This window comes from Anticarsia gemmatalis, chromosome 22 (assembly GCF_050436995.1).
Source record: "Anticarsia gemmatalis isolate Benzon Research Colony breed Stoneville strain chromosome 22, ilAntGemm2 primary, whole genome shotgun sequence".
NCBI lineage: Eukaryota > Metazoa > Arthropoda > Insecta > Lepidoptera > Erebidae > Anticarsia > Anticarsia gemmatalis.
This window is the reverse complement of record NC_134766.1, coordinates 2,483,885-2,506,700: the sequence shown is the minus strand read 5'-3', so window position 1 is coordinate 2,506,700 and position 22,816 is coordinate 2,483,885. Positions and strand designations below refer to the sequence as shown.

At 37.9% G+C, this 22,816-nt stretch overlaps 2 protein-coding genes across 2 annotated transcripts; both read right to left on the bottom strand.

Annotated features, from left to right (window-relative positions):
• Positions 1-435: 435 nt before the first annotated feature.
• LOC142982790 (uncharacterized) lies at positions 436-9,965 on the bottom strand. Its single transcript, XM_076129474.1, has 8 exons — positions 9,907-9,965; positions 7,128-7,345; positions 6,596-6,733; positions 4,396-4,523; positions 3,979-4,134; positions 2,219-3,171; positions 608-837; positions 436-515 (listed from the first exon to the last, which is right to left on the bottom strand). The coding sequence occupies exons 1-8, from the start codon at positions 9,963-9,965 to the stop codon at positions 436-438; spliced, it is 1,962 nt and encodes a 653-aa protein (XP_075985589.1).
• A 3,432-nt stretch (positions 9,966-13,397) lies between these two features.
• LOC142982683 (transient receptor potential cation channel subfamily A member 1-like) lies at positions 13,398-22,816 on the bottom strand. The gene is made up of 11 exons (XM_076129315.1): positions 22,698-22,816; positions 22,200-22,266; positions 21,205-21,423; positions 19,674-19,891; positions 18,946-19,106; positions 18,293-18,474; positions 17,424-17,652; positions 16,893-17,042; positions 15,578-16,714; positions 14,778-15,068; positions 13,398-14,105 (listed from the first exon to the last, which is right to left on the bottom strand). The coding sequence occupies exons 1-11, from the start codon at positions 22,774-22,776 to the stop codon at positions 13,452-13,454; spliced, it is 3,387 nt and encodes a 1,128-aa protein (XP_075985430.1). The 5' UTR covers positions 22,777-22,816; the 3' UTR covers positions 13,398-13,451.

Genomic DNA, 22,816 nt, shown 5'->3' with positions numbered 1-22,816 from the left:
AAATCGGACCAGTAGTCCCTGAGATTAACGCGTTCAAACAAACAAACTCTTCGGCTTTATAATATTAATATAGAAATATAGATTAACAACGTTGTATGTTTATGTCGATATTCTCATACATCAATATACGAAAAATACTTAATGTGCTAGTATCCTAAAGCTGATCGAAAATCTTCCTCCCATCATTTATTCCGCAAAAGCAACAAATTTTTGATTAAAGAAATTTCATGGTGCAGACTTGTCAAATCTCTATTTTGTCTTTCTACTTTGTCGCTAAGTTGACTCAAGGCGTCCATTGAAAGAGATCTATCCTCGTTCAAAACAATATCTTCATGAAGTTTACAACTGCAAGCTGTATTATATTCTTTGTGCTCTCGTTCCCGTGAGAGAGCCACCTCAAAAAGCGCGTTTCGTATCCGCGCAGGAAACACTTTTCTATACGGACACTTCGCCTTCCATGCTCTCAACATAATCACCTTGTTGACTTTTACTTGCCAATATTTTGATAGTACAATCTTCGGAAATATATTACAATTGGAAGTCAGATATATGAATTCTTCGACATCTGATAGAAAGTCCAATTGTTTCGCTAATCTTAGTTGATTACCTCTCTCTTGTAATTTGTCAATGTCGTTGACAGCCAAGCCTATCATCAAATTCATTAAGACCACGGAAGCAAAGACCACAAACGCGATAAAAACTATTCTCAATACTAAGATAGAAGTCCCTAGTTCAATAGCGTTCTGCTTTGTAATCATATTTGTGTAATCGTACTCTGACATCATCATGACCATAACTTTGATGAAGGCAGCCCAAGGCCCCTCAAAGGGATATGTGCTGTGGAAATGTATCATAAAGCAAAGGGAAAACCCCAAAATTATGAATGCGGACATTAACAGAATCTGAAACAAATATTACAGGATTAGAGTGATCGATAAAATGACGGGTCTATGAGAATTTGATTGACTCAACGCAGAAGCGAAGTAATAAATAAATTAATGTTCAGTTAAATAAATAGAATCGAACTGCATTGACCGTGGTCACGGGCTGCCTGACAGTCGATGCAATTCGATCTAAATGACGGGTAAACAAATAAGGTACCTTAACCTTTAATTTTCAATCGCGTTTAAGGCCAGCTGCATTTTATTAGGTTGGAGAAAAAGTCTTTTCGCATTATAGTATGTATGAACTTGTAATAAAATCTCTTTGGCTTCAAGAATCACAAATGAGTACACGGTTCATTAGGTTTCTTTCAGTGAGCTCATGAGGTAACCAAATATCGAGTTTTTTTGTGAAGAGAAAAGATTTAATTACAAGTTCATACATACTATAATGCGAAAAGACTTTTTCCCCGACCTAATACTTAGAAATAAGTACGAGAGTATAAAAAATACAAGTATTATAAGCACTTACTCTAAAAACCTCAATGGCCACATCTCCAAACATGAGTAAGTAGAAGCCTAGTCTTGTGAATCTTGAGAGTAGGAAAGTTAGCATCATGCATGATAGCAGCAAGGTGACGGACGCAAACAGTCTCACGCAATCTGAGTTTAATTCAGAATCATTCGTTCCTGGCTTGTAATTGTCCCACGAAACAAACAACGGCAGACATATTGATGAGCATAGAGCACCAAATTTTACCCACGTTTCAATAAAAAAGAAATGGCTCTTGTTCTTTGCTCTCATGAATATTATTTCCTGGAAGCCAAACGTATTGTTTGTGAGTATGTTCAATCACATGGTGGACTAAGGGCTTGTACACAAAACTGCGATGTGACACGACGCGAATTCGCAACGCAGAAAATTACAACACGAATTGCTGCGATGCGATTTCGTGCGGCAAGGCGTCTTCTAGGGTGATCACCCAGGGTGAGGGGAATGCGCGTGCGAATCAATTCGCAAGTACTTGCGATGTGTTGTGCGAGCTCGTAGATTTTTACGATGCGATGCCGCATCGCAGTTTTGTGCACAAGCCCTAAAGGCTTTAAAAATTAGCGAAGGTTATTTTGAAAAGCCTCAGCAGTAGAACAGTAATTGGTTAAATATTCACTTAGTTACCTGCATTAATACAAGCACGCAGTTGAGATACATCACATATAACCAAACGTTGGAACGCAACCATGCCGGCTCATGTTTTCTGTGCGTCGGAGTATTTTTATCCTGGTAATAAAAAATGGCCGCTACGTACAAACTCAGAGACAATACGAAAAATAAATACAATAATACTGTGATGTAGTAGAACGGTAAAAACATTTTCCATTTCAAATATAGGAAACTTTGTATTAGAGGATGTTGTAACAACTTCCTTTGATCGAACGCATCTTCCGTGTTCACGAGTGCCCTGACCACTCTCATCTGATTACCGCCCGAACCATCTGGCATTAAAACACTGTAATCTACTTTAACTTTACATTCCCTGTCTTTTAGACTCACGCCTTCAAGGCTTATAGAATGATTCAAGATTTCTTGTATAAACTCTGTTGGATCTGTCACATTGTTCATCAAAATCTGTATCGGTGCAATGTCGACATATTTAGAAGATACCGATAAATCAGCTCCATTATTGATGAGGAGTATAATAACATCTCTGCTGCCGTTCAAGCATGCTTCGTGTAACGGTAATAAGCCGCCATCATTGGGCCTGTTTACAGTTGCGTTGTCAAATTCTATAATAATCCTTGCTGTTTCTAAGTAGTTGTTTACCGCAGCTATGTGTAAGGCTGTTGTCCACTCACTCTTTTCATTAATCGTATTGTGGTAAAATATACAATCTGCTTCGCCTCCTTTGTATAGCAGCAACCTCACGCATTCAGGGTGGTTATTTATTACAGCAGAATAAATAGGCGGCTGAATATACTGTGACCTGAACAAACTGCATATTGCTGGACCGCCATCGTTAAGTAAGAATGCGAGTATTTCTGTAAACCCGTGCTGAGCTGCGACGTGTAATATTGATTGATTATTGGGTAAAGTGACTTCCAAAGAAGCTCCATACCTCACGAGCATTTTGACAGCTTCTACATGATTGTGAATTATGGCTACAAATAAAGCGGTCTGTCCGTTTTGATTAATTATGTCAATTGCACTTTCCGTGGCGGTAATTATCTCTCGGAGTACAAACACATCGCCTGTAGCAGCTGCAGAATGTATCGGGAATTCTCCATCGTCGGCCTGAAAATAACATTTAAAAGGTTATATTATTACTAGCTTATACCCGCGACTTCGTCCGCCACCTGAATTTTCCCATGGGAATGCGTCATTTTCCTAGGGTAAAAAGTAGCCTATGTCCTTTCTCGGGTATCAAAATATCTCCATACCAAATTTCATGCAAATTGGTTCAGTAGTTTAGGCGTGATTGAGTAACAGACAGACAGACAGAGTTACTTTCGCATTTATAATATTAGTATGGATTAACTACAGGCCGCCCGCGACTTCGTCTTCATGGAAACCCTTCCCGTGAAAATCCAGATCCTCCGGGAACTCCGGGATAAAAGTAACCTATGTGTTATTCTGGCTCTTCGGCTACTTACATACCAAATTTCATTCATGATTCGGTAGTATTTCCGTCAAAGATACATTATGTATGTATCTTTGACGGAAATACTCACAAACTTTCGAATTTATAATATTAATAGGATTACACGTGCCATGTAAGTGATAGACGTTTCGAACCCAAAAGCAAGCAAACCCGAAGCAACCCATCAATATTTTTTGGAAATTTTGTCTGCATTAAAAATAATTATAACTTGTTAAGAAGGAAAACCTCGTCATAAAACGTTTCATGCAAGTAAAAGTCCCCAACCTGCACTTGACCAGCGTGGTGGACTCAAGAACTTTCTTACAATCCGAGAGGAGACGCTTGCTCAGCAGTGGGACACGGATAGGTTTCAAAACGATACTGCTTAGCAAGTAAATAAACAGGCGAGAGAGTTTTTTTTCTCTACTTTGTTTTACGTAATATACGTATGTGCTATTTACCTTTTCTAATACGCTTGCACCGGCATTAATCGTTATGTATACTCCGTCTATCCATTTAGCTCTCACAGCCGCGTGAAGGACAGTCAGTCCCTTTTTGTCCTTTATGTTAATAGTAATATGCGAATCTGGATTATTACATATGTAGCTTAATAACACCTGAAAGCAATAAGTACGTTGACGTTAATAATTTTTTGAAATCATGTCTTTTTCCTCATAACTTTTAAACTCTCGCGTAGCATGTTTGACGTATAATAGAATACGGGAATTAACGCGAACACGCATTTTACCTTAAAATGCCTAACGTTTCGGTGCAGGTTGCACTCGCCGTGGTCGCAGGCTGACTCAGAGTCATACATACTAAACTGCGAAAAGACTTTTTCCCCGACCTTAATATCTTTATGAAAACGTAATGCCAACCTGCAAATGTTCCCGGAGTAGTTTTTCTACACAAATATGCATGGCAGTACGACCGCTGCTGTCAAGCAACAAGGGCGAGTCCCCAGCATTCATCAGGTCTTCAATAGCCTCCAAACTAACTAATTCCACTGCAGTGTGCAAAGATGTATTCATCGATTGACAGTGAAATTTGTTGCCGGACTTTCCACCTGCTGCTAGGAGTAGTTGAATATTTAGTCTGAAACTAAAAATGTATTATTTGAATAAGAAAGAAGTAAATAAACATAAACGTAACATTGTATGTTTATTTACCACTTTTCGTCATTGTAGAATTAAAAAATGACACTTCCATACATTTTGACAGATTTCTTTCTACTTTCTCCAGGAGAGAAATGTAACATGGCAAGGCCCCCTGTTATGTACCCATGTTCGTGGACTAATAAATGATTATGATAATGATTATTATGATTATAAAAAAACAGGCCAAGTGCGAGTCTGACTCGCGCACGAATGGTTCCGTACTATCATATGCTGAATTTGAAGTCTTTATGTTACCGTTTTTAATATTCAGCAACAAAATACGAAAAAATCACATTTATTGTATTAATATTATTTTTTATTTTTAGTATTTGTTGTTATAGGGGCAACGGAAATACATCATATGGCAATATGAAAATTTCAGCTTTCTAGCTATCACGTTTTATGAGATACAGCCTGGAGACGGACAGACATACAGCGGAGGCTTAGTAATAGGCTCCCGATTCACACGAGACACGTCTAACTTATAACACTTCTCTTTTTGCGTCGGGGGTTAAAAAAGACCAATAGCAATGCATTATCTTTTATACTTACTTATACACGTTAATGTGGTGTCCCGCATTATGTGCTATGCCTACAACGTTAATAGGTGTCCTGCCTACGAAGTCGTGGGCGCAAGGGTCTGCGCCGGCAGCTAGTAGCAGTCGCACACTACTGCACTGAACTTGCTCGCTCGCCGAGTGCAATGGAGTCCACCCTGGGTTCAGCATCGGCAACTATACATAGCATTGACGACTCTTAATTCAATCTAAAACTTAAAGGTGACCGACATACCCCCGGTTTCTGAGTACATTTAGCGGTAGTTTATCTATTCAATAGCCTATTATTATGTGAGTTTTAACGCTATTGAATAGATAAACTACCGCTAAATGTACCTCAGAAACCGGGGGATAGTTATCTATCAACGCAGAGCCCAAACGACTGGACGAATCGCGCTGTTTGGCATGCAGGTTACGACGTAGGCATCCGCTAAGAAAGGATTTTGATCAATCCTACCCCCAAAGGGATAAAATAGGAGATGAAAGTTTGTATGAAAATTATATCCTAAGTCTTGAAGTCGCGGGCAAAAACTAGTTATTCTATACGAAGTACCATCCCAAATTTCAGCTGCTTATGCTCCTGAGATTTTAATGGCGAATTTGTGATTTCATGCGATGGCCAGGTCGGTCTTTTTATTTTAAATGTATTATTTAAATATTGGCATGATAATAACTTATGTAATAACTTAAGACAGACGGTCCTTTGAGTAGTACAACTTTTTACGGCAGAGAGACTGAGCTGCGAGACTTGGGGTTTTTACAGAATGTTTTGGCATTTGATTTTACTTCAACTTCTTCATGTTAATTGTTAAGTTCAACAACTTATTAAAGAACCTAGTATGCAAGATTTGCGGCTAGTGGCGTAGGTATCCACGTCATCTCGGTCGGGAGAGCATTATTATTAATAGCATTACTTGTGTGATGGTTAACTTATCCACAAAATTATGATTTAAAACGTGTAAGTATGTTAATAATTTGTCTGGTTACCATAGTACAAGATCTGCTTAGTTAGGAATCAGATGACAGTGAGTGAACCATTCAATGTTTATTTATTCGTTTTATAACATGTTGTGTTACATAATATCTATAATCACGAGTGAAGAGCTATTATTAGGTCCGGGAAAAAGTCTTTTCGCATTTTAGTATGTATAAAATAAAATCTTTTCTCTACACAAAAAAGCTCGATATTTGGGTACCTCACGAGCTCACTGAAAGAAACTTTATGAACCGAGTACTCATTTCTGATTCTTGAAGCCAAAGAGATTTTATTACAAGAATGCGAAAAGACTTTTTCCCCGACCTAATAATAATATGTAAATGTATATTTACCTTTTGTTTCAACCGTGTGCAGTTGTGTTCGGTACAATCGAGCCAAGGCGAGTGTATATCATATAACGTGCCGGCGTCACAAGGCTTGTTTGACATAGCATACGTGGCATCTCTGTACATCTGAATTTCATGTACAATTTCTGATATATCCACTGTTATTCTACTTTGAAGATCTGTTAATTTGTATAAAATTATTTTGTGTAATGGAAGTAATTTATATGAACATAAAATAAAAAAGCGAACACGGCGTGTGCAAGTTATAAGTATAATATGAAATGCTGAATAAGGCCCTTCGTACAATAGAAAATATCACTGGTTATTATAGAAGACCATAATATATTATTAGGTCGGGGAAAAAGTCTTTTTGCATTATAGTCTGTATAAACTTGTAATAAAATCTTTTTGGCTTCAAGAATCACAAATGAGTACACGGTTCATTAGGTTTCTTTCAGTGAGCTCGTGAGGTGCCGAAATATCGAGCTTTTTTGTGTAGAAAAAGATTTTATTACAAGTTCATGCATACTATAATGCGAAAAGACTTTTTCCCCGACCTAATATAATACTAACCTTCTGGAAGATTTAAGAGCATAACTAATTGTACAGGGTTCCCCGCCCAAGCAGCCAAGTGGAGGGGAGTCCGACCAAGTTTATCAGTTCTCTGGCTTTCAGCTCCTGCCTTCAGGAGTACAGAGAGGGAATCGTCATTATTCATTGCAGCCACGTGACAAGCTGATATGTGGGTCAAACGGCATGTAGCATTGGGATTAGCACCGAGGGTCAATAACCTGTAATTAGGAACAATATATTATTAAACTGAAAGTCTACCGCGAGATAAGTTAGTTTAGTTTAGCTTGCATGGTTTAGTTAGTTTGTGAAGACGGGTTGGTGAAAACGGGACCCTAAGTTTAGCCAATTTTTAGGGTTCCCATAGTACCGTATTACTGAGACTTCGCTGCCTATCTGTTATCAGGATGTAATTTATTAAAATGTTGTAAGTTGTACCACGGAATGGCAATATGATTGATTGATTGTTTAAAAAGATAACTCTCGCACCAAGAATTGCTCTTGTGTCACGGAGACTTTTACGAACATAACAACAAGACCCGAAACAATTTTTTGTGGATCGCACAAATAATTGTTCCGTGTAGGAATCGAAACCATAGTACATAAATAAGTAAAGACGTAGGTTTTTCAAATCTAAAGTTTAATAGATGAACAAGTACAAACAAACAAAAATCTTTTCCTCTTTATTACATAAAAATAGATGTATATGTTACTGTAAAAGCCCGAACTGTGGTAAATCCTAAGATTTTCCGGTAAAACCTAAGATTTACTAACTCTCAATGGTAAAAGTCCGAACAAGCCAGAGTTTAAAAACTAGGTTACGATATATAAAAAAATCCTCCTTCATAACTATGTTTATAACTATTTCACGGTATAATTATATACTGTGACATAGTTATAAAGAAGGAGTTTTGGGCAAAGCGGCATGGGTAGGTTAGGTTAGAAGGCTAAGGTGCACCTTAGCCTTCGTGGTTATTTTTTTTTAACAACCCAGAAGGAGGAGCCCCGCGAAGCGGGGCTCCGGCGACATCTCGATATCATCAAGTGAATATAGGTAAAAGTTCGAAATAAAAGAATTGTTCGGACTTTTACCATTGCGAGTTGGTAAATCTTAGGTTATACCGGAAAATCTTAGGATTTACCACCGTTCGGGCTTTTACAGTAACATATACATAGATTAATTATAATTGGGAATTATCAAAAACTGAATAGGTAGAGGAAAACGCTAAATGATTACTAGTAAGTAGGTACTATTATTCGTGAACCAAACTTAGGGAAAACACTATTAATTATTATTAATATTACTAAGTCTTGCACGCGACTCCGTCCGGTCTATAATCATATGTTTATTATATCATATGTTAATCTCTTAGTCGCGGGGTCTTAACAAAAACATAACAACTACATGAGGATCGCAAAAATATTTGATCCGTGTGGGAACCGAACCCACGACCTCTAGAAACGCCGGTTGCCGTGGCGACCACCATTATCACTGCGTCATAAAGATAGCTTCTTAAACGAAAAATACTTATCAGCATAGCTCCTGTTTTCGTGGGATTTCTCGGATAAAACTACCTTATGACGTTCTTCAGGTCACGAACTATCTTTGATAAACACAAAATTTCATCCAAATCTGTTCAGTGGTTTAGGCATAAAGAAAAGACGGACAAAGTTACTTTCGCAGTTAAAATATTATTGTAGGTAGGGATATTATTATGTACTAGCTGACCCGCGCAACTTCGCTAACGTCACATAGGAGATAATGGGTCATAATTTTCCCCGTTTTTGTAACTTTTTTACTGTTATTCTGCTCCTATTGGTCGTAGCGTGATGATATATAGCCTATAGCCTTCCTCGATAAATGGGCTATCTAACACTGAAATATTTTTTCAAATCCGACCAGCAGTTCCTGAGATTAGCGCGTTCAAACAAGCAAACTTTTCAGCTTTATAATATTAGTATAGATTATTATTATGTATTAAATACGTAAATACCCATTGTTATCATTTTTGTATACTTACATTGTTATAACAACTTCTAAATGACATCAAAATATATTATGTATATAAAATAGAATAAATAATAATCTATCTACATATATAAAAATGAATTGCTGTTCGTTAGTCTTGCTAAAACTCGTGAACGGCTGGACCGATATGGCAAATTTTGATCTCGAATTATTTGTGGAAGTCCAGAGAAGGTGTAAAAGGTGAATAAATTTGAAAATGCGCGGTATTAAATAAATTTAGCTCACTAATGTCCCAGTACTGGGCAAGGGTTCCCGGCATGAGGGAGTGGTTAATCCTTTAGTCCACCACGCTAGCCGATTGAGTGTTGGGGACTTTGCATACCTTCAAGAACTGTTCTAAAGGACTCTCAGGCATGCAAGGTTGCATCAAAATTATTACCTTTACCGTTGAAAAAGTGATAATTATTTCTAATAAACACATAACTTCGAAAAGTCATTGGTGTGTTGCCTCGGGTTTGAATCTGCAACCACTTGCGTGGCAGGTACCAACTTATGCCACTCGGCTATCACTGACGTTAATCAATTATAATAAATTGATACTTTGAAAATAACAGCCGGGTCCCACAATTTAACGTGCCTTCCGAAACATGGAGCAACTCGTTATGCATAAGATGGTCACCCATCCACAGAAAATCATCGGCAAGCGTAGCTTAACCTTAGGGATCCGTGCGGCTGTTGTTAACGAAGCCACGAGTTCCTCCTGAAGGCAGAGCTGATGAATAAATGGATATTCTTACCTTTTTCCTTTCTTACCTTTTTACTTCTTCAGGGTTTCTGTTCTCAACCGCTTCCAGTAATCGTGTGTTAAGCATCCTTGTACGACAGTCACTTGAATTAAAACTTACTGTTTGATTCAAATCATCCATATTTGTGAGGTTTTCCATCGATTTAGATAAAATATACCGTCGTTTACTAGTTATTCTAGGATGTGATTTTGTTGAACTAAATTGTACTCTGTAAAATAAATAATAAATATCATTGGGCAGACTACAAACTAAGCGGAGCTTGTACTATGGTAATCAGATAACTGATAAACATAATAATAATGTCCTTGTCGATCCTACAGCGGCTACGGCTATTGAAACTGGCCAACGATGCAAGACTTTGTTTTGTACAAGTGTGTGTACAATACACAGGTACACTCTCTATTCCTTCATCCTCATAACCCTGTGGGACGGATAACCGACACGACAAGAGAGAGATCAGGCGCAGGACCGACGGCTTTGCATGCTTTGTGAGGCACGGAGGTCTTCGACCTCAACTTCCTAACTTGGGGCATTCGCTACAAAATTCTTAGTAGAAAATCTTAGAAAATACTTTTTGGCTGGACTCAGGATTCGAACCCAAGACCTCTCACACGGCAGTCGCATATACTAGCAACCGCGCCACAAACGCAGTCAAACAACAAAAATATAAGGTCGGGGAAAAAGTCTTTTCGCATTATAGTATGTATGAACTTGTAATAAAATCTTTTCTCTACACAAAAAAACTCGATATTTGGGTACCTCACGAGCTCACTGAAAGAAACCTAATGTACCGTGTACTCATTTGTGATTCTTGAAGCCAAAGAGATTTTATTACAAGTCCATGCACACTATAATGCGAAAAGACTTCTTACCCGACCTAATATAACTAACAGCTTAGCCTTTTTTCCAAGCTATGTTGGAGTCGGCTTCCAGTCTCACCGGATGCAGCTGAATACCAGTGTTTTACATGGAGCGACTGCCTATCTGACCTCCACAACCCAGTTACCTGGATAACACGGTACCCTTCAGTAAGACTGGTTGTCAGACTTTCAAGCTTCTGACTACTGTTAACGACCGTCAAAGATCTTCAAAAATGACAGCCAGGACCCACAATTTAACGTGCCTTCCGAAACACGGAGGAACTCGATATGTATAAGATGGTCACCCATCCACAAATCAACCTCGGCAAGCATGGCTTAACCTCAGAGATCGATCCGCGCGGCTGATGTTAACTAAGCCACGAGCTAACAAAAATATAAAATAGTGTTATACCTGAGATTATTTTCGTGCATTGTAACACACTCCTGTGAGTCCTCTGTTCGTCCATATGACGTCCAACCAGTTTCCCTGTTATTCACTGATTACGCCTTTGTTGTTCATACTGCTTATAACAAATGTCATCAAATAATCAACTATTTATACATCTACTACTATAAATGCGAAAGATTTTGTGTATGTACGGATGTTTGTCACTCTTTCACTCGAATACTACTGAACCGATTACGATGAAATTTGTAATGTAGGTAGCTGAAGACCTAGAATATCACATAGGCGGAGTTTCCGGGCTTACAAGGAAAGGGTTTTGCACGCGGAAGAAGTCGCGGGCGGCTTCTAGTATTATATACCCGAAGGTATAGACTATATGAAATACAAACACGTTTTGACATTATAAATGTTAATACTCAACAGGCGGCGCGTCGGGCATATATCGGTCACGTAGTCAAACTCCCGGCTACTATTAAAAAACATTCTTATGTATAGTTCATATGTATGCGCCGGAGTGATAATTTAAATGACCCCAAATTGACCTTCTCTAAAAATTCGGAAAAGCTCATAGTGTAATCTAAAATTAATACTAGCTAGACTATGCTGATTTATTAGGGATCGTCCATTAATCACGTTGATTCCAATTTCGATACTTTTCTATATAAAATCACGAAATGTCATAGGGAGGCAGTGTTGTAGTAAAATATCACGAGTATATTTTTATTTTGGGATGCTTAACTGATAAATAGCGTTATTTGGTCGCACGCTAACCTGTAAAAAATACACGTGACATAGACGAGGGATAGGGGTTAATTGTAAACCTCATCATTTATTATCGTGGGGAGGGGATAACAAAAAAGCAAAAAGTGATTATTGGACAGCCCTCATGTATAGACAAATAATAACAATCCAATAACTTAGTTGAGAGCCTTGTATGCAAGGTTCACGGCTGGCATAAGTATAAAAAATGCAGAATTTAGAATATCCCCGCGCGACTTCGCTTGCGCCACATAAGAGAGAATGGGTCAAAAATTTCCTTGTTTTTGTAACATTTTTATTGCTTCCCTGCCCCTATTGGTCGTAGCGTAATGATAAATAGCCTATAGCCATCCTCGATAAATGGACTATCTAACACTGAAATAATTTTTCAAATCGGGCCAGTAGTTCCTGAGATTAGCGCGTTCAAACAAACAAACTCTTCAGCTTTGTAATACTAGCTGACCCGCGCAACTTCGCTTGCGTCACAGAAGAAGCTTAAAATTTTCCCTGTTGTTGTAACATTTTTTACTGGTGCTCTGCTCCTATTGGTCGTAGCGTAATAATATATAGCCTATAGCCTTCCTCGATAAATAGGCTATCTAACACTGAAAGAATTTTTCAAATCGGACCTGTAGTTCCTGAGATTAGCGCGTTCAAACAAACAAACAAACTCTTCAGCTTTGTAATATTAGTATAGACAGCTTTATAATATTAGTATAGATTTATAATATTAGTATAGATTTATTACATTGCACTGAATGGTCTCCTTGACTTTAGTCCAAACTTTGGTGTGTTTGCGGATGAATGGATCGTGATTTTGACGGTGTGCTTGTAGTATCGTGAGAAGAACACGTCGTGATAGTCAAATGATATGATTGTTATTTTGTAATTTTTTTAGATTATTGTAAAGATTTATTACTGTAGGTTTTGTTTTATATTAATTTTTATGTAGGTACATTGGTTTCTATGTATCAGATTTTACACAAAGATTCACGATAGCCGGTTGTCGATAGTCGATAGTTGCAGAGAATTGCTCAACAGAAATTTAAAAAGAAAAAATGATAGGGAAAAATCAAGATTAATTTTTCGCCCACGAGACTTTTGTGTAGACTAGAAGGTTTTGTATTTTTATTTAAAAGGTCTTTTACAAACACAATGGACACAAAGTACAACCAGACCCGAAACCACTGTTAGTGGATCGCACAAATAATTGTTCCCTGTGGGAATTGAACCTACGACCTTCCGACGTAATGTAAGCGGCATCGACGTGGCGACCTATCGAAGTGCCAAATATGGAGTCGTATTTGTCGGAATTAATCTCTGACATTTTCAAAGTGCTGCTCTCCCGTAAATGGCATCATCGTCACTAAATACTGGATTTATACTTAATCATAAATAAAACAATAGATTGTAAAAACACGTGTTTAATTCAATCACGTATTAAGTTAAAGCCTTGCTCTTTGGTAGAAAATATATTATGGCGTACACATTAATTGCCTTACAACTATTTGCTCATAAAGAAACACGTTATGGACGTTTCAACAAAATATTTTTCATAACCTCCAAATCGTGAGTTATTTTTTCAATACTGTTTTGTATCTCATTAAGTTTCACGTGGTAAGTCTTTGTGCCATTCTCCTCATCCATATGTTTCTTCTGCAGCATAGCTTTTTCAAATATGGCTTCTTTTATATGCTTCGGTAACATCTTGCTGAACACACAGCTTGTCTGCCGAGAGTTCAATTCTATGTCATTGTGTACATTCTTTCGCATAGCTTGCGTCAAATAAAACACTCTTGGTAACACTTTAGCTAACGTTTCGTTGTATATCAAACTTTCCATTGATGTCAATGTTTCTACTTGTTTCTGCAGTCTTTTTTGATTTCCTATGTCTTCTAAGCTGTTCACATCGTTCACTGCTATACCTACCATTAAATTCATGAGTACTATTGAAGCTAGGACTACGAAAGTCACGAATATTACACGTAGTATTGCAATAGATGCATCGATGTCCATTGCGAATTCTCTGTTTATAGTGCTCATGTAGTCATATTCTGACGTCATCATGACTAAGGTTTTCGTGATGGATGCCCAAGGACCTTCAAAAGGCGGTTTAGCTCTAAACTGAATCATGAAACAGAGGGAGAATCCGATGATCAGAAAGCCAAATGTTAATAGGACCTGTGAAGTAAAAATATCTTTTAATATTGATACATGACTAGTGAATGTGAATGAAGCAAAAACTTTTTTTCACGTTAGAGTACAAAAAGCAAAAAAAAGTATGACCAGTCATACTTCTTTTTGCAAGTGACTGTTTTGGCCTCTGCCCACGAGAAAATCTCGTGATTTTATTCTGTACAGTGTGTCCGTTCAAGCACAGGTTCAAATCTGCCTAAGTTCTGACGGAGTGACAGCGTGAAATATTTCTGATAGACTTTAGTATAAAATATTTTAAATTTTTTTTCTAGTTTTTGCCTAGATTTTTTAAACAAAAGTCGATATTATTTTGTGGATAATCCTTTTTCGAATTAACCCCTCGTTAGTTATCTCAATTTCGTATGAAAGTAAAGTTGTAATTTTTTTGTCGTTCCAAAATCTAATGAAATTGGACAAAGAGGAGTTACTAGACTTCATCAAACATTCTTAAAAACTCCGTGGAAGTTGAAAAAAGAAACCATTAACCCAGTACTGTCTCCTCCCGGAATGAGGGAGGGGTTAGGCGTTGTGTCCATCACGCTAGGTTAATGCGGGTTGGGGACTTTGCATACCTTCAAGACCTGTGTTAAAGAGCTCTCAGCATCAAGATCTTTCAGTTAACGTTCAACATAAAAATATAGTTATCAAAGTACTTACTTTTATAACTTTAGTTGCAACTTTTCCGAACATAAGTACGTAATATCCCCATCTTGGTAATCTGGATAATAGAAACATCATTTCAAGCCAAGACAAGAGAACAGCAACGGTAGCAGTTAGACGCGCAGCTTCGCCGTTCAAAATGGAATTTTTCATGTCCTGTGATTTCTCCATCTTACGCCATGACACCACGCTAGGCAGAAACATTGATAAACCAATAGCACCAAATTTTACCCATGTTTCCAGAAACAGGAAATATCTTCTCGTCTTCATCTTTATTACAAACAATTCCTAAAAAAGAAAAGTATATGAGCTATATTTATTACGCCTGGTATACTCAAAACTGGAGGCAGAGGTGTTTGAACTTAAAAAAAGATAACTCCCGCACTAAGAATTGCTCTTGTGTCGCGGGGACTTTTACAAACATACAAACAACGGACATAAAATAACCAGGCCCGAAACAATTATTTGTGGATCGCACAAATAATTGTTCCTTGTGGGAATCGGACCCATGACCTCCCGACGCAATGGTAGCGACGCGGCGACCTAAAATACTGCGCCACGGAGGCTGTCAAACTACACTCGCGCTTTGCCATTAACAATGCTATGCGCTTTCAATCGGGAGTAAGCCTATTGCCACATATCTACAAGGCATTAACGAAACTCTGGAGTATTATTGAGTATAATCTAATATAATTTAGAAAAGACCACCTTGATTAACCTGGGAATCGAACCCTGAACATCGTTAACAATCGGATACACTGCAGGCCGAGCCGAGACATCAACATTAATGAACTTACCTTAAAAGCTAACAAAGTGACAGTAACATACAACATGTATTTCCAAATATCTGAGTACAAATAATCTGGTACTGGTTCATAGAGAAACGTTTTGTTCGTCATGCTATTATTCCTATTTACGTCTTGGTAATAAATAACAGACACTACATAAACGTTTAAGGATAGCACAAAAGCCATGTACAATGTCAAAGTAGCGTAGAAAAATGGCAGCAGAGCCTGCCACTCTAGGTAAAGAAAACTCTCCACTACAGGGTGATGTAACAACTTTCTTTGACCATAAGTATTCCCCGTATTAACTAAAGTCTCAACTACCCGCATTCTTTTACCATTAGAAGTATTTCTAGGCAGCAATATCTCATAATTCATTGCAACTATCGTCTCTGTATCACGCATATTCCTATACTGACTAGAAATACAAGTGTCAAATATCTTCTCCAGAAATTCGACAGGTTTCGATAAGTTCACCATCAAAATTTCCAAAGGCGTTTTTAGTACTGCGTGTTTTGTCACCAAGTCCGCTCCTTTTTGGATGAGCAATGCAATTATTTCTCTGTTACTGAATATACATGCTTCGTGTAGCGGGAGTACGTCAAGCGAATTCCGACTATTTACGATACGACTGTCGTAATCTAAAAGTTTTTTGGCCACGTCATAGTAATTCTTTTCGGCAGCAATATGTAAAGGTGTAGTCATAATATTCTCTTTGCCTGGTACAAGGAAATCAATGATTGCGTCTTTCCACAGCAACAGTCCTACGCATTCTGGTTGATTATTGCTCACGGCGTACGCGAGAGGAGTGAAGTTGTCTGCTTCTGATGTTTCATTTACTAAGCATGATATAACATCATCGTAGCCGTCGTAAGTGAGGAAATACTCTAATATATCAGGTCGACCGTGCTTGGCAGCTATATGTAAAGCATTGATCCGTGATGGCTGACAGATTTTCGCCGCAGCTCCATTTTCCATCAATAGTTTGACGACGTCGAGCTGGTCGTTAATGATAGCAATAAATAAAGCAGTCTGTCCTTTCTCGTTTTGTAAATCGATCTTTGCCTTATTCGTTGCTATGATGCCACGAAGGAATTCTATATAACCCATTGCAGCTGCTGAATGAAAAGCTGCGTCCCCATCGTTTGCCTGAAAAATTACAACTAATTACTTGTGTTCTAGAGTCTTGCTTGGGATTTAATTAAAATGTATCATGTACAAAAGTGATAATTCTTTAATTTTATTTTGTATCGCACCCTCCATTGTTTTTCTTTTGTATGATATTTTTGTACAATTTACCAGATGGACAAAAATCTAAATTCTTTACCTTCCTAAACACGCTGGCTCTAGCTCCCAAAGCTATGCGAACTCCCTGCATCCACTTAGTTCTTACTGCAGCATTGAGTACTGTCAATCCATCTATATCTCGAGTATCCACGGCTAACACGTTCACCTTAGCTTCGAAGTTTAATAACAACTGAAAAGAAATAAGACATTGAAATAGTGTATGATCTTAACATTTTTTTTAAAACGTTTCAATAACTCTGGTTTAGCTGGTTTCAAATAAAGCACTGTCTAGGCAAGGGTCTCTTCACGAACGATTGAGGGGAGAGGCCTTCAGCCTACCACTCTGGCTAAGTGTGGGTTGGGGGACTTTGCAAGTTTTTAACAAATTTTTAGGCATGCAAAGCTTCATCACGATGTTTTTCTTCACCGTTAGAGCATTAAGTGATCATTATTTCTAATACACAACAACTTCGAAAAGTCATTGGTGTGTTCACTCGGGTTCAAACCGTCAACCACATGTGTGGGTGGTACCAACTTATGCAACTGAATGTAGACTAATAAGTGCAGTTACCTGCAAAAATTCACTGTTTTGTTTTTTCACACAAATATGCATGGGCGTGAGTCCTTGGCTATTGAGGTAGGTGACTGAAGCGCCTTCAGTCAGCAGTACATTGATGGCCTCTTTACTCTCAAGTTCTACTGCAGTGTGAAGGGGCGTGTTTATCTTGTTACAACCTTTTATACGAGTTATATTCATACCACCACCAGCTGCTGCAAGAAGCTTGATAGTTTCGTTAAACCTGTAAAAAACTGTACTGTAGAAAAACACTAATACACGATGAGCCTTTTTTTACAAAAATGGTTTTGTAGAGAGTTGGGATACGTTAACACTATATTTAACTTGCTATGTTCATATACCGTGTTATAACTTACTTTACCTATATGATATGGAAGAGCGGAATCTACTACAGATATTTATGCTTAAATAGAGGCTTCGATCACAAATATTAAGTATAATCTCATTCTTTACGGCACAACAAAAGCCAAATAAGTACCGCGAAGAATGGACATTAGAATATTGCAATAGAAAAATATAAAAAGGGTATGAAGGGATTGTAAGACCTGTTATTCTTTACTGGTCCTTGGTACGCGATACCGTCCAGGTAAGCGGCATTGTTTAGTGGACACCGCTTTAGTGGGGAGACAAATCTATACTAATATTATAAAATTGTAGGGTTGTTTGCGCTATTTTCAGGAAATCTTTAACTGTTGGATAGCCTATGTAATAGGGAGACTATAGGCTATACAACATCACGCTACGACCAATAGTAGCAGAGCACCAGTAAGAAATGTTTCAAAAACGGGAAAAAATATGACCTATTCTCTCTTTTGTGACGCAAGGGAAGCAGCACGAGTCAGTCCACCGAATATTCAACTTACATATGGACATCGATGGTATATCCCGAGTAGTAGGCATCTCCCACTATATCAAGAGGTGTTCTGCCCAAGAAGTCCAGCGCGTTGGTGTCAGCGCCGGCTGCTATGAGACACTTTACACATGGGAAGTGAGCACGTGCACACGCCGCGTGGAGCGCCGTCCATGCCGGCTGGATTGCAGGTAACTATAATGGATAATAATAAATAAATATAAATATCATTGGACAACCTACACAGACATTTATTTGATTCCTAACTATGCAGAGCTTGTACTATGGTAACCAAATAGCTAATATACATACTTATATGCTTCTAAATACATACATATAGATAGATAAATTAATACAAACCACAGAATATTTTTATAAAAAATCATTTAAAAAAATGTAATGGTAGTTTCGGAGATTAGCGCGTACAGAAACTCTTCAGTACCTCGATTCTCTACCACTATCGACTACCGACAACCGGCTAGCTATCGAAATTTTGACATTTAGAATGTACTGCCAAAATGTTTCCTACGACACCCGTCAGAGGCGCTGATCAGATTTTCATACAAAATTTCTCGATGACAGTTCGATGTCTGTAGTCGATAGTAGTAGAGAATCGAGACACTGCTTTATGTTATTAGTATAGATAAAATATGGGAATTTCCTTACGTTATCTTTGGTCAAACTGCAATGGTGGTCCACACTGTCTTTCCAATCTTTGGGCAGAGTAAAGTCACTATCAATGTTGCAAGCTGCATTTATCTGTTCATTGACAACATTGCCTCGTGTTGTATCAATTCTGAAGCCCAAAAACGATTTCGGTTGTGTATCTGTAAATACGAATGAGGTTAATAATAATAATAATGTATCGAGAGTTTGACACTTAAAATGTACTGCAAAAATAGTTTCTACGACGTCCGCTAGAGGCGCTGAAAACATTTTCGTTCTTTCGTTTTTTCGATTTAGATAGCTAACCGATTGTCGATAGTAGTAGGGCTACTGAATCGAAAAAAATCGAATTCGATTTTGACGTGAGTATGTCAGCTGAGGTCTGTTTAATTTAAATAACCATTTGCCTGGCACCCTTTATGATGCGAAACGAGTTTATAAACCAACTGAGTTTATAAAATGCCTAACGTTTCGGCGCAGGTTAAGCCGCGTCCAGACTAAGCGAGCAGCCTCGCGAGGCAATATCTCAGTCTCTCTTCTTTAAAATCGAAATGAGCGAGACCGAGATATGGCCGCGAGGCTGCTCGTTTATTGTAGACGCGGCTTTACTCTCGCCATTGTCGTAGGCTGGCCAGCCTGTTCCAGCCAATTTCCGTATCCATATATTTAACGTGCAACGCGAGAGTTTAAAAGTTATAAATAAAAACTGCACCACAACAGTGACTAACCTTGAGTAAAGTTGAGGAGTAATTCAATCTGTCTACAGTTTCCTGACCAGGCTGCAAAGTGAAGCGGTGTTCTGCCACACAGGTCAGTCCTGAATGTATCAGCTCCTGCCTTGATGAGCATCGCCAAGGAGTCGTTGTTCTTCAATGCGGCCAAATGACACGCTGACACATGATTCAACTGACAGGTCGCGTTGGGATCCGCGTTTAATCTTAGCAGTCTGAAATTTTATATTAATCATTTCCTAGTTATAGCCGAATGGTATAAATTGCCACATTTCATGCAAGTGGTTGACAGTTCGAACCCGAGATAACATGGTCACTGACTTTTCGAAGTTATATGTGCACTAGCTGACCCGCGCAACTTCGCTTGCGTCACTTAAGAGAGAATGGGTCAGAATTTTCCATGTTTTTGTAACACTTTTTACTGTTACCTACTCTGCTCCTATTGGTCGTAGCGTGATGATATAAAATATGCTTTTTTTTTCACCAAAAATATTCTCAAAATTATTTATATCTCTTAGTATAACGAAGTCGCGCTAAGACATATCCGCCATTAAAACAGTTGCCATGGCAACGGAATTTTGTTAATTAAATGTCATTATAATATTGATTTTTCGCGACTTCGTTGAATTTTCTGAATTTTCCCGGGAAATGCGTCATTTTCCCGGGGTAAAAAGTAGCCTATGTCCTTTCTCGGGTATCAAAATATCTCCATACCAAATTTCATGCAAATTGGTTCAGTAGTTTAGACGTGATTGAGTAGCAGACAGACAGACAGACAGACAGAGTTACTTTCGCATTTATAATATTAGTATGGATTTGAAATAATTATCACTTGCTCTAAAGGTGAAGGAAAATCTCGTGAAGAAACCTTGCATGCCTAAAATTTGCTAAATACATTTATTAAGGGCATGCAAAAGTCTCCCGCAATTAGCCAGCGTGGTGGACTCAAAGCCTAACTTCTTACTCGTTTGGGAGGAGACACTTGTCTAGCAGCGGGACAATAATAAGTAAAAAAAACCCTAGTTTGTATTAAGCCACGGTAGGTAATGCTTTTATTGAAACTTTATTCTGAGTTCGGTTGTTTTATAACTTTAAGTATGTATGTATTTAGAAGTAAGTTTGGTTACCACAGTACAAGCTCTGCTTAATTAGGAATCAAATGACAATGTGTAAGTTGTCGTATGATATTTTTAACGATTTTAAATTCTCACGTCTTGTACACATAATAATATAATATAACGGGTCTTAAACGCGATTGAAAATTTAAAGGTTAGAATACCATATTTGTTAACCCGACGTTTCGATCGAATTATAAAAAACAAATATTTTACAAATCTTTGTGTGATGAGCATGAGTATTTGTTCTGAGCCTGTATGTCAATTTATCTATATAAGTATGTATTTAGAAGTATTTAAGTATATGTATCAGTTATTTGGTGACCATAGTACAAGCTCTGCTTAGTTTGGAATCAAATGACCGTGTATGAGTTGTCCAAAGATATTCTAATGATAATAATATATTCATTTACCTGGTAATTCTCTGTGCATCTCCATTTTCCACAGCTACAAGCAGTCGTGTGTTTAATCTCTGTAAACGTGTTTCATATCGAAGAGAGTTCGCAGTGGGTGAGCCTTCAGGAATGTTAAATGCACTGAATGCACTTGGACGTCGTCTGTTCAAATCTGGACTATTGCCTAAATCATCCAGAGATATGTTCGGACTTAGCTTGAGATTCGGGTATATTGAACTGAAAGAAAATTGGCTCATTAGCAGTGATAGCGAGTGAGCCGGTTCCGTACTCATAGGGTAAAAACAGAACTCCATAACCGAGATTTTACTGTCTGTCTGTCACCAGGCCGTATCTCATGAATCGTGATACTTAGATCCTTGACATTTTCACAGATGATGTATATTATGTTGCCTCTATAACAACAAATAGGTACCTATTGAGAAACATAGTAAAATTAATATTTAAGAGGTTCTCATGCTGCAAAAGCGACTTTATCGTCGTTTTTTAAATAAATAGTACGAAACCCTTTTTGCGCGAATCCAACTCGCACTTTGCTGATCTTTTACCACAATGTTTTAGTTCAAGTGAACTATCAACTTTTTAACAAGAAATGAAGCTTTGTACAAACCTAGAAATGTATTATGTTAACTAATGTTTCATAAGCTTGGTTAATCTCAGGGATTTTACCTCACATAAATAAACGAACGTTACCACAATATTTTGCACACTAGTTTCCTCATACTTAAGTTCGTAAACAGCCTATTAAAATACTTAACAATATTATATACGTAAAAGTTTGTTTGTTTTTGATAACTGGGACGTAGTACAGTATGACTGTACCACAATTTTATTTTTAAATTGACTGCCTTCATAGCGCTGTGGTTTAGGTCACCACGCCGCTACCATTGCATCGGGAGGTCATAGGTTCGATTCCGTTGTTTGTATGTTTATAAAAGTCCCCGCGACGGAGTTGTCATTTAAAACAAAATAGCAAGAATACTTGTCATACTTACTCAATTTGTCTCCGATTCGGGTGAGCTTTAGGAAAATCGTCGGTAACGTCTTCATTGTCACTTGAAACTGTAATTAAAAATAATTCAATCATCACTTGGGTACTTCCGTGCTTCGGAGAGGCACGTATAACATCGATCCCGGTTGTTGTCGATTAAGATAACAGTCGTTATGCCACGTCATAGGCCTTCGGGCGGCTTGAACATCTTTGACACTAGTTTGACCACTAACTATACGAGAAGAAGAAGATTATTTATAATAAATTAAGATATATGGATGCATAAAAAACTCTTTCCTCGCTTAGTGACTGAATGTCTGACTGACTGAAGGACAACGCACAGACGAAATTACTGAGTTAAGAAAGTTGAAATTTAGTACGAAGATTCTTTTAGAAGTGTAGAGAAGCACTAACCCCCGGTTTCTGAGTACATTTAGCGGTAGTTTATACATAAATTCATTTGCGTTTTTTATTCATATATCAATTATTTATAAATAAATACCTGAACAGTCAGATTCTGTAGTATTCCTCGTGTACACCGTCTTTCCACTCCGGCAACTTTGATCATCACTATCGTCCATATTATATTATTATAAATGCACACTACTCGTCTTATTACCG